The sequence below is a fragment of the Onychostoma macrolepis genome, chromosome 07, assembly GCF_012432095.1.
Source record: "Onychostoma macrolepis isolate SWU-2019 chromosome 07, ASM1243209v1, whole genome shotgun sequence".
Lineage (NCBI taxonomy): Eukaryota > Metazoa > Chordata > Actinopteri > Cypriniformes > Cyprinidae > Onychostoma > Onychostoma macrolepis.
The window spans coordinates 25,535,911-25,550,965 of NC_081161.1; the positions used below are offsets into that span (position 1 = coordinate 25,535,911).

The 15,055-nt window shown below is 39.8% G+C and overlaps 1 protein-coding gene and 2 long non-coding RNA genes across 5 annotated transcripts; 1 reads left to right on the plus strand and 2 right to left on the minus strand.

Moving 5' to 3' along the window:
* On the minus strand, positions 1–2,246 carry LOC131543729 (uncharacterized). The gene is made up of 3 exons (XR_009271972.1): positions 2,177–2,246; positions 1,702–1,803; positions 1–192 (listed from the first exon to the last, which is right to left on the minus strand). It is a non-coding gene; the product is annotated as an uncharacterized LOC131543729 (long non-coding RNA).
* Positions 2,247–2,988: 742 nt separating this feature from the next.
* Positions 2,989–6,936, plus strand: LOC131543728 (low choriolytic enzyme-like). Its single transcript, XM_058781441.1, has 8 exons — positions 2,989–3,054; positions 3,338–3,395; positions 3,474–3,617; positions 3,807–3,924; positions 4,205–4,383; positions 4,506–4,587; positions 4,672–4,796; positions 4,967–6,936. Coding segments are annotated over exons 1-8 (774 nt in total). The 3' UTR covers positions 4,969–6,936.
* A 5,469-nt stretch (positions 6,937–12,405) lies between these two features.
* LOC131544959 (uncharacterized) lies at positions 12,406–14,813 on the minus strand. Of its 3 annotated transcripts, XR_009272281.1 has the most exons (4): positions 14,030–14,813; positions 13,566–13,663; positions 13,250–13,312; positions 12,406–12,660 (listed from the first exon to the last, which is right to left on the minus strand). It is a non-coding gene; the product is annotated as an uncharacterized LOC131544959 (long non-coding RNA). The 3 variants fall into 3 exon arrangements; XR_009272279.1 differs by lacking the exon at positions 14,030–14,813 and having other exon boundaries at positions 13,566–13,952; XR_009272280.1 differs by lacking the exons at positions 12,406–12,660; positions 14,030–14,813 and adding an exon at positions 12,897–13,171 and having other exon boundaries at positions 13,566–13,952.
* Between the last annotated feature and the right edge of the window lie 242 nt (positions 14,814–15,055).

Genomic DNA, 15,055 nt, shown 5'->3' on the forward strand with positions numbered 1-15,055 from the left:
CTATTAATTATCTCGTTTTCTCCAGTGTTCTTAAGCCCTGTGTTTCCCTGAGTCTAGCGTCTGGTGTCTTACGTCATTCAGTGTTCTCCACATTCCATGCTTTTTGATTTATCATTAAAGTCTTTTGAGTTTACTCCTGCGTCTCCTCGACTCCTCGTCTCCTTACTCCCAGTGATGTGTGACAATATGTACCTTTTTGAACGTAAGAAGTAACAGGTGCAAATGAGGAGAAGGCACAGAAATCAGTTGACTGTAATAAAGGCTATCATTTGGGTAGAAAATTATTGGGTAATTTTCATTCAACTGTCCTAAATGTAACAGATAAAAAAAATGAATAACAAACAAATGTCAACAAACAACTAAAATAATTTGAAATTAATTGATAAATAATGTTTGAACACAGTAGAAAGTGTATACACATTTTATTAAAACACAACATTATACACAGCCATGCATTTTCCTGCAAGTAAATAAAAGGCCATTTTAAAAAGTAGTGATAAAACATTGGGCTGATTATGCTTATGCATGGGCACACTGACGTTATTGTATGATAGCACTTATTCCTAATGACTATCATACATTAATGACAATTCAATGCCTGTCATTAAAATAATATGAAAACAACATTAATTTGGTTCTGTCTTACTAACACATCTCCAGATATGCAGGGGTATGTAGCGAGGTACACAATAGGATTCTCGGTAACACTTTAGAATACTGTTCCGTCGTTAATGAATAACTGCACAGGAACAAATGACTAATGCGCTATTAACATTGTAGTAACTACTATTAACTAACAAGAAACTCTGATTAATGATTTATTAAGTAATAGCGCTACGTTGAAACTGGTAGTTCACTATTAGCTAACCAATAACTACTTTTGTTTCATATATCCTGAGAACTCATAAGAACTACTTTATACAGGTTCATAATTAATGTGAATTATGCATAATTAATTCTAAAATAGTAACCCACTAGTAATGACTCAAGTATTACCAAATCCTTCTAAATGAACTACTAATTACTTGGATCAGTATTCTAAAGTGAAAATCATCATAACTTCCTAATATTGACTGATGTCATTGTGAGCTTTTGAGATATATGTAAGGTTTTGAATAGTAATGAATGACTCAAGTGTTACTACATCCTTCTGAAGAAATTACTAATTATTTGGATCAGTATTAACTACTAGTAACTAACAAGCAACTCTAATTAATGAATTAGTAAGTAATAGTGCTTAGTCAAATATGGTAGTTCACTATTACCTAATCAGTAACTATTATTTTTTCCATACCTCCCCAAGAACTACTGTATACAGGTTGATAATTAATATGAATACTACATAATGTATAATTCATTCTAAAGTAAAGGTCATGGTAACCTACTAGTAATGACTGACGTCATTGTAAACTTTTGAGGTTTTTGTAAGGTCCTGGTTAGTAATTAATTTAGCTAGATTTGGTAACACTTAAATCATTACTAGTGGGTTACCGTGATCTTCACTTTGTGCTAATATTGCATCACTCATGTGTTCTTGTGTAGTTATTCATTAATGATGGAACAGTATTCTAAAGTGTTACCGGATTCTCTAGATATCTGAGCTACAACACCTAAACGAATGGATGATTAAATTCAAGAAAGAAATTAATAGGAGATTAAACACAAGTATGACAGGATACTTAATGAAGTAAAAACTCTTACTGTTTCTGATTCATCTGCATGTGAAGGCACCATACTGTGACAGGGAAATTCACACCTGTTCTTGATTGAAGATTGCAGGTTACACAAGACTGAACTCACTGACTAAAGAAGAAAAAACACTTGCATGTTTATCATGTTTTTCTCAAATGTTTCAGAGATAATGTTTCTATTCATACCAGCATGTACTGTGAGCATTCCCCACCTCTGAACATGTGGCCAAAGAAAAACTGCTGTGGTCACAATTTTGAGAAAATGTCAAGTACTTATATATTAATGTATTTGCATGACATAGATTCCAGCTGATAACTACAGACTTAAGTTTAAATACAGATAAAAAAAAAAAAAAAGGCAACAGCCAAAATGAAAAAGCAATAGTTCAGAGCTGTTGGTAGTTTTGTTTGCAGCTAAGATTTTTGTGGCATCTTAGAGTCAGTGCAAAGTCAGGTGAATGTGAATTGATCAGCTTATCATTTACCCTCTCAGACTCCCATGATCTGGATTCTTCTAGATCTAACCTCCGTGTCCAGAGCTGCATTACTAAATGAAACTACAACAGCATTCAGTCCTGTAGTGGGTACACAAAAGAATTAAACAAAACCAGTTGCTACAAGTGTGTTACTCACTGAATAAAAGTCAAATAAATAAATTAATTAATAATAATAATAATATAGATACCTAAATCTAATGTTGTATGGCAAACACTTTTTTATATCGTGGACACAATATAAAATGATAAATTATCTTCATGATAATGGTTATTGTTTTATATTAAATTGTTGATCAGCTTTTAAAATAAAAAATACAATATAAAATACATATATTGTTTTAAGAAGTGACAAAACAAAAATAACCGATAAGTTCTGATGCTTTCATCAGTTGTTTATGACACTGTTCCAATGAAGGGAATTTAACACCTGTTCTTTTTCAACAATCTTAACTCTTTTACCCATATTTGTAAAGAACACTGATATAAACTCGCACCAGAGTATAAAACGTGTTGCTCTATGAATCTTGTGGGACTGAGGTGAGAATAGTGGTATGTTTGAGGTGTCTATTTAAACTGATTCCCATTCATGCGGTTGCTAGATTGTTTGAGCTGAGTAGGAGATGAGGAAAGGAACATATATTTACTGAAAACTTAAATAAGTTGTGTACCGTTTGATCAAGTTAAGTTATGTATTTGATTTCAGACCTTGGTTCATATGACATTACTGTATTTACAGTATCTGTAAATTCTGTCTCACAAAACTGCTGTGCCCTGGTTCTTTCTGCAGGTCTTTGGCTGCCATGTTTGTGACCAAGGTTACTTTTGGCCTGTTGGCCTTCCTGCTGGTTTTCTCAGCTGAGGGGAAGGTAAAACACATTTTCATTCATGCACATGTATATCACCTGCTGGCATATGATGCATGCAATTTCTTTATACACCTAACCCATGTAATATTGAAGATTGTAATATGATAGCATTAACGTTATTTAATGTTTCAATGTTTCTTTTCCATGTCCATTTTGTGTGTGGTGTTCTGGCATAACTCACATGCAGTCTGGTAAGTAAAATACTCCAGCAGGCTGACAGTATGATGAACTGATTGAAGTTCATTAGTGAACGTGTTTATGTGTTTTTATTATAGTTGTTGAGGACAAATCTGCTCAGCTGTCTGTGTCTGAACTGCTGCACAGAGCCAACAGAGGCATCAGTACGTACTCACCACATACATCATTATGCTGCAACTGTTCTTTACTAAACGGTCCCAAATGAACTGTTTATGTGTTAGTTCCTGAACCTGATGAGCCCAAGCTAATGGATGATATTGCTGTGAATGAGAGAAATGCTGATCCCTGCACCTCCTACGGCTGCCTCTGGCCCAAATACAGCGACGGCAAGATTTATGTGCCTTACGTCATCGCCAACCACTACTGTAAGTCAATAGTATTATGATATGTTTTCATTCAGAACCCAAAGAGAATAAAAAAAACAGGACTCTCTACCGTTCCTGATTTTATGGCAGAGCCTAACGATTAAGTCTTATAATCAGTGCAAAAGCATGTGAGTGTGAAATAAAGAAAGTAAAAATTTCCATAGCAAGCTCTGACCTTTGCCCTTTCAGCCTCCCGTGAGATAGAGATCATCCAACGTGGTTTGGACTCTTTCTCCTACAGCACCTGCATCCGCTTCTTTCCCCGCAGCAATGAGAGAGACTATGTCAGCATTGAATCTCGCAGTGGGTATGTAACGCAACCAAAATCAAAATCAGAAAAACATCACAAACCAACACAGAATTAGTTTCAAGACGATGTAAAAAATACCGAAGTCAAAGTTAAGGTTGAGACTACAAACAAACACGTTTAGAAAAAGAATAAGAGGAAGAAGCTGATTTCCATCAGAATGAAAACTATACATTCAAAATGTAACTTGTGATGAAAAGTGCATCAAGATGATGAAGAGATAAAGATAATATTCAGAGATGGGTCAAAAATTTATATTTTATGGATCTCTGTCTTACAGATGCTACTCATATGTTGGTCGTCAGGGTAATGGCCAGACTGTGTCTCTGGACCGTAATGGTTGCGTTTACCACAACATTGTGCAGCATGAGCTTCTCCATGCTCTTGGTTTCAACCATGAACAGACTCGTAGCGACCGTGACAATCACATCCAAGTCATCTGGGAGAACATCATTGATGGTACAGTATGTTAAAAGAAGCATACATGTGTATAGTTACGTTAGGTCAGCTGATTTAGTTCCGTTTGTTAGTGCAAAAACAGATCTCTGCAATCACCAATAAATGCTTCATTTGCTCATCAGACATGAAGTACAACTTCAACAAAATCAACACTCTAAACCAGGAAACACCCTACGACTACAGCTCTGTGATGCAGTACGAGAGGTGAGTGATCTTCCAGTAGAAGGAGATGTGGTTTATCTGTGTGTAAGATTGTCATCTGACTGCATCTATCACTCGCTGTGTCAGATACGCTTTCTCCAAGAATGGCCTCCCCACTATGGTTCCCATTCCTAACAATAATGCTGCGCTGGGCACATCTACCGAGATGAGCCAGAATGACATCATCAGAATCAACAGGCTCTACCAGTGCTGTGAGTGTAACGACACACACATAAATATTTCTCCTCATGGTTCCAGATCTCATACCATACTTACAAAAGAACTACAAAATACACATTACATTTGGAGGAAGGTTGTTGAACATAGCACATTAAAATAATATATAAGTAAACTTTTACATATATGGTTTTCTCATTCATAGAAACAACAGAACGTGTCTTCAGCACCCAGACATGCCGCCTAAACTACAATGAAAGTTGACTCAAGTATAATGGATGATGTTGACTTCTGTGCTTACTTGAATCGCCAATAAATTTTCAATCAAAGAGAACATCAATCCTTTTGTAAGTTGATTTTTCTCTGGCCTGACTGACTGTGTGACTTTTTTTTTTCAGAAAATGGATTATTCACACTGATTTATTAGTTACATCTGTAAACACAGAAAGTAGTGTTGGCGTGTAAAATTTGAACAAACTGTTCTCATTCTCAACTCTTCCTGCCATATGTGTCAGGCCTATGTTTGTGTTGTGTTTTCTGTCCTTGTGCTCTCCATGTCCTAGTTTTACCTCTTGTGTGCCCATATTTTGTCTTGTTCCTCTTCCTGTTCTCATTTAGTTAATTTAGTCCCACCTGTTTCAGTTCCCTGATTAGTTCATTCTGTTCCATCGGTGTTAATTAATTATCTAGTTTACTCCCCAGACATTCCCTGTCTAGAGGGTCTGGTATAAACGTTAGTGTCCTGTTTCTTGTGTGTCTCTGCCTGCGTTGTGTTACCCTTTTTGGATTTGATTAAAGACTGGTTATTTTGAGTTACTCCTCATCTCCTTGCTTCCCTTGTGTTGAATCATGACAGAATAAAATAAGCGGCGCCCATTCTCCTCGTTTTGTTTCCCGGTTTTTGTTAGTTTTTGTTTACCCGTTTTTCCCCCACTAGTTAAGTTTGCCAGCCGCTATGAAGTCCAGCCCGCCGACTGTGGCTCTCTCCAGCCTGCCGGCCGCAGCTCACTAAAGCCTGCCGGCCGAACCTCTGTCAAGTCTGCCGGCCGTTCATCTGTCCAGCCCACCGGCTGTGGCTAACCCAAGCCCAACAACTGCTCATCAGTCAAGTTCGCGGGCCGCCACTCACTCAAGCCCACCGGCTGCGGCTCTCTCAAGCCCACTGGCCATTCTGAAGTCAAGCCCGCTGGCTGTGGCCCCCTCAAGCCCGCCGACCGCTCCGACGTCAAGTCCGCTGGCTGCGGCTCACTACAGCTCCAAAATTCGCTCCAGTGTCCTGACCAAGAGTCCAGTGCAGGTTCCAGCCCCTGACCAAGAGCCCAGTGCAGGTTCTAGCCCCAGACCAGAGTCAGGTCATGTCGCCTGAAGTATTGTCCACAGGAACATTTTTAATCGGTCTTGTCAGTCTTGTCTTGTCTGTTGGGGTTCCTCAGAAGTAGGCAGCTTCTCCAGTCATGGCTATGGAGGCCATTCCCAAGCCGCTTGCTTCTCATGTTGCCTCGATGGAAGCGGTTCCTGAGTTCACCTCTGAGAGGGCCCCTGTCCCTGCCCACGTTCAGCCCAAGGAGGGCTGTTGGTCTTGTGTCCGGCCTAGAGAGGGCCTCACAATCCGAGCATATCCCTGAACGGGCTCCTGTTCCTGTGCATAGCCCAAGGAGGGCTCCTGTTCCTGAGTTTAGCCCAAGGTGGGCTCCAGTCCCCAGATCCAGTCCAGCGAGGGCCTCTAGACCCAAGATTCTCCCCAGGTAATTTTTTGAGGGGAGCTAATACATTTACATTTACATTTAGTCATTTTGCAGACGCTTTTATCCAAAGCGACTTACAATTTGGGGAACACATGAAGCGATTCATCTTGAAGAGGCAATTCGACAAAGGAAGTGCTTGTAACACCAAGTCTCAGGCATTGTTTAAATAAGTACAAGCTAGCAAGGGAAGGAATAAGTAAGGAGAAAGATTTTTTTTTTTTTTTTATGTGTAGGTTGAAGTCAAGTAGTGTCGAAAGAGATGAGTTTTCAGCTGTTGCTTGAAGATTGACAGGGATCCAGTACTCCGAATATGGGTGGGAAGATCATTCCACCAGCCAGGAATGGTGAACGAGAATGTTCTGGAGAGTGATTTTGAGCCTCTTTGTGATGGTACCACGAGGCGTCGCTCACTAGCAGATCTCAGATTTCTGGAGGGATGTAGATTCTTAATAGTGAGTGCATGTAGGCGGGTGCTGAGCCTGTGGTTGTTCTATGAGCAAGCATCAGTGTCTTGAACTTGATGCGAGCTGCGATTGGTAGCCAATGCAATGAGATAAAGAGAGGTGTAACATGGGCTCTTTTGGGTTCCTTGAAGACCAGTCGTGCCGCCGCATTCTGAATCATTTGTAGAGGTTTGACTGTGTTTGATGGAAGTCCAGCCAGAAGAGCATTGCAGTAGTCCAGCCTAGAAATGACAAGGGCCTGGACAAGAAGTTGTGCAGCATGCTCCGTCAGAAAGGGCCTGATCTTTCTGATGTTGTGTAGTGCAAACCTGCAAGATCGAGCAGTCTTTGCAATGTGGTCTTTGAAGGTCAGCTGGTCATCAAAGATTACACCAAGATTTCTGACCGAAGTTGATGGGGTAATTGTTGATGAACCTAACTGGATCGTGATGTCATGCTGTAGAGTTGGAGCGGCAGGAAAGACAAGAAGCTCAGTCTTTGCCAGGTTGAGCTGGAGGTGATGTTCTTTCATCCATGCCGAGATGTCTGCCAGGCAACCTGAGATCCTTGCAGCTACCGTTGGATCATCTGGTTGAAAAGAGAGATAGAGCTGTGTGTCATCAGCATAGCAGTGGTAGGAGAATCCATGTGCCTGTATGATGGGACCCAGTGATGTAGTGTATGTGGAGAAGAGGAGGGTCCAAGAACCGATCCCTGAGGAACCCCAGTGACCAGTGTATGTGCTTTGGATACCTCCCCTTCCCAGGCCACCCTGAAAGACCTACCAGTGAGATAGGATTCAAACCAGCGAAGTGGAATTCCAGCGATGCCCAGTGATGAGAGAGTGGAGAGGAGTATCTGATGATTGACAGTGTCAAAGCGGCAGATAGATCCAGCAGAATGAGGACTGATGATTTGGAATGGGCTTTTGCAATTCGCAGGGCTTCAGTGACCGAGAGAAGTGCAGTCTCAGTTGAATGGCCACTCCTGAAACCTGACTGTTTAGCATCCAGTTTGTTGTTCTGTGAAAGAAACAATGAGACCTGGTTGAAGACAACACGTTCAAGTGTTTTCGCTATGAATGGAAGGAGAGAGACAGGTCTATAGTTTTCTATAAGAGAAGTGTTTAATGTAGGTTTTTTGAGCAGTGGGGTTACCCGAGCCTGCTTGAACGCAGTGGGGAAGATGCCTGTGAGGAGGGATGTGTTGATGATGTGTGTGAGTGTCGGTAAGAGCGTGGGAGATTGCTTGCAGAAGGTGCGAGGGATTGGGTCAAGAGGACATGTTGTAGGATGGTTGGAGAGGAGAAGTTTGGATACTTCAGCCTCCGTCAGGGGACAGAAGGAGAAAATGGGAGGTTTAGCAGTGGAAGTGGTTGGTTGGGGGTCCTGTGTGCGTGGAGGTGAGAACTGATCACTGATCGATCTAGTTTTGTCTGTAAAAAGTAGCAAAGTCATCAGCTGTAATAGAAGTGGTGGGAGGTGGTGGAGGGGACAGAGGAGAGAATTAAATGTTCTGAAGAGATTACGCATGTCTGGGCGCTGTTGATCTTGTTGTGGAAATGTGAGGATTTGGCAGTGTGGACATCAGCAGAGAAAGATGAGAGCAGAGACTGATACCTACTCAGGTCCGACGGGTTGTTTGATTTGTGCCATTTTCTCTCTGCCGCTCTGAGTTTAGTCCGATGTTCACGAAGAACATCAGATAACCAGGGGTTAGAAGGGGCAGTCCGTGCTGACCTAGAGGAGAGAGGACAAATGTCGTCTAGACAAGAAGTTAAGGTAGAGCATAAAGTTTCAGTAGCTGCGTTTACATCCAGAGATGAGAAATGGGTAGGTGAGGGAAGAGAGGAGGATACTACAGAGGAAAGATGGGAAGGAGAAAGGAGCACAGGTTTCGTCTAAAAGTAACCGGTAGGGGGTTGGTGGCACACGGGTAGCAAAATGTAGTGTAAATGTAATGAAGAAATGGTCCGAGATATGTAGCGGTTGTACCAGAATGTTATCTGCAGTACAATTGCGTGTGTAAATTAAATCAAGTTGGTTGCCTGATTTGTGCGTGCTAGTAGTGGTAAGGCGATTGAGATCAAATGAAGCTAGTAGCGAGTGGAAGTCTGTAGCATAAGGCTTGTCTAGGTGAATGTTGAAATCACCAAAGACTAAGAGTGGAATGCCATCCTCCACAAAGAGGACAACAACCCGTCCAGCTCCTCTAGGAAGGTGGCTAGAATTTGTCCAGGGGACGGTAGATTACCACAATCTGGAGTTTTATCGGAGCTGATACAGTAATGGCATGACATTCAAATGAGTTGTAATTGCAAAGGGTAGAGTGGGTTGAGTATTTCCAATTGTGTGAAACGAGCAGGCCAGTACCCCCACCCGACCAACTTGACGCCAAGTATGAGAGAAAGAGAAATTAGTAGAGAGCAGCTGGGGTTGCTGAGTCTTCTGGACGAATCCAGGTCTCAGTCAAGCCCAAGATGCTGAGAGTGGATTTTAAAGAAAAGGCAGAAATGAAGTCAGCTTTGTTGACGGCTGACTGACAATTCAGAGACCCACAGAGAAAGCCAGAGGTGTAGTGGAAGATGTAGAGATAGGGCATGGGTTAGCAGTATTACGTTGCCGTCTGCGGTGATGTTAGGCGTGGCTGAGAGAGAACCGGAATGTTTTGGAGACACATGATAGAGGTAGAAGGAAGAGGATAGGAGAGCAGAGTGAGGAAGGAAAAAGATACTTAAGTGTGTAGCTTGGTGTCGGTGCTCGGTTCAAGTCGCACAGGAAAAAGTCGCAGGTCTTTACACTCCTCGGTCTTCACACGAGGAGGCTGAACACGACGGCTGAGCAGCTTCCGCAGACGCTTCCGCCAGCACACACACCTCAAACAAATACACAGTCTAGAGTGAAAAAGCTGTGGTCGCTTTTAATTAGCACAACCACCAGCCAATCGCAGGGCAATGGCTCAAATCGAAACAAACACTTCGCACTTAAGTGCAGGAAAGGAGTTTAAGCTAAAGGGCAGTTATTATAATGATCAGTAAGTGCAATCAAAAATATAAACCACAACGAAAAAGCAGAATAGAAATAGGTAGGAAACGAACTATTCTTTCCTAGCAACAAGGAATTAATTTAAACAACAGAGCTAAGAATGAGTATTAAAACACTTACGCACTGCCGTCTGTCTCTTCTGGTGACTAATCACCTTCTCCCGGGGTCTAACAGTGCCCGAACAGTTTAAATAGTTTTTACAGTCGCTGAGCTCCGCCATGTCCGTCATATCCACCATGGCCTCCTGAGCTCCCTGCTCTGCCATGGTCGCCCGAGCTCCCAGCTCTGCCACGGCTCCCCGGACTATTCATCTGCCATGGTATCTTAAACTCCCTGAAACACCATGGCCTCCCGAGCTTCCTGTTCCACCAGGGTCTCCCAGATTGGGTCCTGCTCTGAAGCCTGGCCATCCCTGTGTGTTACCTGTCCTGAGGGACCTCCAGAACGCCCACCACCCCTCTCCCTGGTAGATGGTATGAGGGGTGTGGACGCGCCTTCCGGGAGGGGGAGGTAATGTCAGGCCTATGTTTGTGTTGTGTTTTCTGTCCTTGTGCTCCCCATATCCTAGTTTTACCTCTTGTATGCCCATATTTGGTCTTGTTCCTCTTCCTGTTCTCGTTTAGTTAATTTAGTCCCACCTGTTTCAGTTCTCCCTGATTATGTTCCTGATTAGTTTGTCATGTTCATTCTGTTCCACCTGTGTTAATTATCTAGTTTACTCCCCAGTATTTAAGCCCTGTGTTTCCCTGTCTAGAGGGTCCGGTATTAACGTGTCTCTGCCTGCCCTGTGTTAACCTTTTTGGATTTGATTAAAGACTGGTTATTTTGAGTTACTCCTCATCTCCTCGCTTCCCTTGTGTTGAATCGTGACAATATGTAGAATCACCCACTGTCCAAACAAAAAAAACTCAAACTACTGCTGTTGCACCAAATATCTTACTTTTCATATTCATATAAACAGCATGATTTCAAGAGTGATTTTGTTTTGAATACAACAGTGCAATAAACAATAAATTAATATTGAGAAATTAACTCCTTTACAATTGCTTTAAAAATATTAAAAGCAGTTGTAAAAATATTATGGCTGAGACCAGAGATACGGATTTAGGATAAATTGCACTTGCAAAGTGTGGTGACAATTTAGAGAATTTCTGCTTTTATATTTTCCCAAATTAGATTTGAGTCAATAACTACATATTTAACTAAATGAAGGACATCCGTTTATTTGTTGCACTGTGATCAGGTTTTGACTGTAATGGTTCAGTATAAACATAAAATAAAAACACGAGAAACATTTTATTGTATCTAGTGCAGTTTTAATATTCATAAACCTGGAGACCTGATGATGTTGTAGATCACAGCAAAACCTGTAATATCAAACATGACTCAAGTCTTAATCTCATCACTTGAGATCTGACTCTTCTTTAAAAGCTAAGAGCAGAGATCGCTGAGAATACAGACACACTGCAGTATGTCACTGATGTATGCTCTCATTCAGCGCTCACAACAAGGAGTAGGCCAGACTCTGCCCTGTAGCTGGAGAGGGGGCAGAACCTTCGGTTTGCTGCTAAGATTTTTATTGCATTTTATAGCCAGTGAGTAAACCAATCATTAAATCCACAGAAACATCTGCCCTTTGCCCTTCTAGACTCCAATGAGCTGGAGATTCTAGTGTTTAGATTCTTCAAACTACAGCTCCTGTATCCATTTAGTGAGATGACTACAATGCATTCAGACCTGCAGTTTGCCACAGAACCTGCATACAACAGCACAAGAAAATCAGCAAAGAATCAAAAATATTTGTTGAAATAATGGCAGATTGGATTTATGAAGAAAAGGAAAAGAAAACTTTCATAACAAATCATAAAAATGAAGGTTTTAAAACCAGAGACAAAACGATAACTGGAATTAATTTACAATATACAGGTGCTGGTCATATAATTAGAATATCATCAAAAAGTTTATTTATTTCACTAATTCCATTCAAAAAGTGAAACTTGTATATTATATTCATTCATTACACACAGACTGATATATTTCAAATGTTTATTTCTTTTAATTTTGATGATTATAACTGCCCACATAGCAATTTTTCTCTGGCCCAGCTCCGGCCCACACAATCAGCTTTTGCTTGGCCCACATACCGCAATGACTTACGGTCCTAGTGTGTACCAAGTCTGGATTCCAGACAAGGGCCACACATGGGCCACCCCTCCCAGATGAATAGTCACAACAACGACAATATTCTGAACAAATATTTAATCATGTTTAAACCAAGTTGAATGAATCTCACACCTAACATACAGTATTGTCAGTTCACACTTTCACAAAAACATGCTTATTTGTTTTGCTTGGTCAGTGTGTTCACCCTGTTCGTGAATGGCAGTGTGAATTGACTTTTAGGTGCTTTGGAATACAAAACAAAAAACAGTAAAATAAATATATATTTGTTTAATGTTCACGCAATTAACACAAAATTCTTAAATAAGGTAGTTTCTCTATTTTTGCAGTATTCAAGTGTTCATGTCCCTGAATAATATCTGCATGAACCTAAGTCTGAAGAGTACACATATCTAGTAGACAGCAATCCTTGTGAGTGAGAAGTCTGGTGTGGAGGCTGGATCTGGAACCGACTTCTGTCCAGGTTATTCGTCTTCACGAACTGCCCTGAAATACAATTCAAACAAACAATGTAGTGTGAGGCTCTTACATTCACAATGCTCATTTTGGCTTTGGTGGTGAAGTGTGCAGAAAATTCTGCTGGACTGAAATTTAGTATTTGGTGAACAGTCTTCAAGAGTGCAAATAATATTTTAAGTTTTAAGTATCTTTCAGGCTCATGTGAGGTTTCCACAAGCAACAAAGTCTGCTTGAACAAAATTTCACTACATTTTAAGTTTAGAAAATAATATACAGACCGTTACAGTTTGAAGTGAGGTGCGTTCACAGTACTGGTTCTGTCTTACCGTTATTAATTTTAATTTCAAAGAACTTTTTTATTATCATCTGTGTCTTTTTTTTAATTATGATTGACCCCTCTGTAGGTTGTTGTGTATGAAGTGTCCTCAGAGCAGAGTTAAACAAGATGGCCTTGTAGGACATACAGGAACCCAGACAGCAACATAGTGTCGGCCCAGATCCAGCCCACATCTGGCCCGCGTGAAATCCTGCTTGCTGTCTGGGAAATATTTGATATTTATTTGATATATTTTTTTAAATATTCGACAAACTTTTGAATGTTTGAGGTTTTACTTACTAGTCAGATGGTTCATGGCGCTTTGGAGATGTTCTTCGACAGGAGATCTGCTCCGCTCCAGCTCTGCAGCACAGCCATCAGCATGGAAGAATAGGAACAATATGTCACATAGCCAACAAAATGTAGTATATAATGTCAGGATTATTAAAAATAAACAAACTACAGCAGAGGTGAAATGCAATAATTATAATATACAAAACATACAAAAAATCTTAAGATACCAGAATTCATATTTTTAGGTTTTACAGATGCATGATGATATAGTTGAAATATATTGTGAAAAATTCATATAAAGTTATTTAATAAGATTTCTCACCTGTTTCCTGTAGTGTTGTCACGGTACCAAAATTTCAGTATTCGGTACCGATACCAGTCAAAATCCACGGTTCTCGGTACCAATTTCGGTACCACATGCTAATTAAAAAAAACACACTATTTTTAATAAAGTCAAACAAAAATAAAAATGTACAAAAATCAATGCCATTCTTTATACTTTATTTAAATTGTGTTTCAAGTTTTTCCACAAGTAATAAAAGTATGAAAAACAGTAAACAAGTTTCACCCAAATTTAATTTGTCTTTTAATTAATTACATTTAAAAACATTGTATTGTTTTGGTAAATAAAGGGGATTTACTATTAAAATTAAACTATGGAAGAAATATTGTGACTTCTTTAAAAAAATAAAAAATAAATTTAAAAAAATTATATATATGTAAAATTATATTTCTGGCACAATGTCTTTAAGATGAACTTTTATTTTGACGGGTTGCCGTGAATACCTTTACATTTCTGTGTAGCTATATGATATGACGCTGGTTTTTCCTCAATGAAACGGTAAAATGCTCGCGAGGGGACTCTCAGAGCAGTTCTGTAGATGTTGTTTATGTATTTATGTCCTCATTGAGACGGCAGATGATGAATCACCGCGAGCATCAGGCGCGCTTCAGTGTATGTAGTAAAAAAAAGAAAAAACCGCGCGTCTCTGCCATTCATTCACTCACACACACAGAGACTCGCAGAACATGCGGGATTCATATTTGAATCGACTTTTGCAGCTTAATATTTACAGATACTAGTCCACGTCGCGATTTGATTTAAGTGCAATGACCTACTTTTGATTAATTCATCCAAACTTTGACAAACTCCGTGACATTCCGTGCTAAACTGTAATTCCGTATTCCGAGATTCCGTCCGCGTTTTCTGCATCGCGGAAATCATCGGGCCGTACGCGTCAAGAACCGGGTTGACCATGAAGTAAATGGGGAAAAGTCAGAAAGCAGACATTTTAGGTTTACGGTGATAAAAGTGCATAAAGAGAAAATCCAATATCTCCGCCTACTTGAAACTTTGTCAGGCTTCTGATTGGCCAACATGGCCTAAAACACATCAAAGTTAAGCATTTACATAAATAGTACAAAAGTCAAATAAAATGTCGTGAAATTTCATCATGTATTGTTTAGTAGGCCTACATCAAACTGTAAATTGAATGAGAATATGAAAGCAGTGAATGCAAAACTTTGTTTGAAGTTAGTTGTATATAAATAAAACAACAGGATATACTATTCTATAATATAACATATAATATAATATAATATCATATGAGGCATGAATATAATTTCACATGTAAACACAATTAAACACAATATGAGCTTTATGTTATGCATTTTAAAAATGTATTTCAATATATTTAACAGTGTTTCACATATATGTGAATATATTACCTTTCTGTATGGGAAAACATTGGGATTTTAGTCAAAAATATTTTAAATGGATTTTAAATGTGGGTCAAGATCGGCAATACTTAT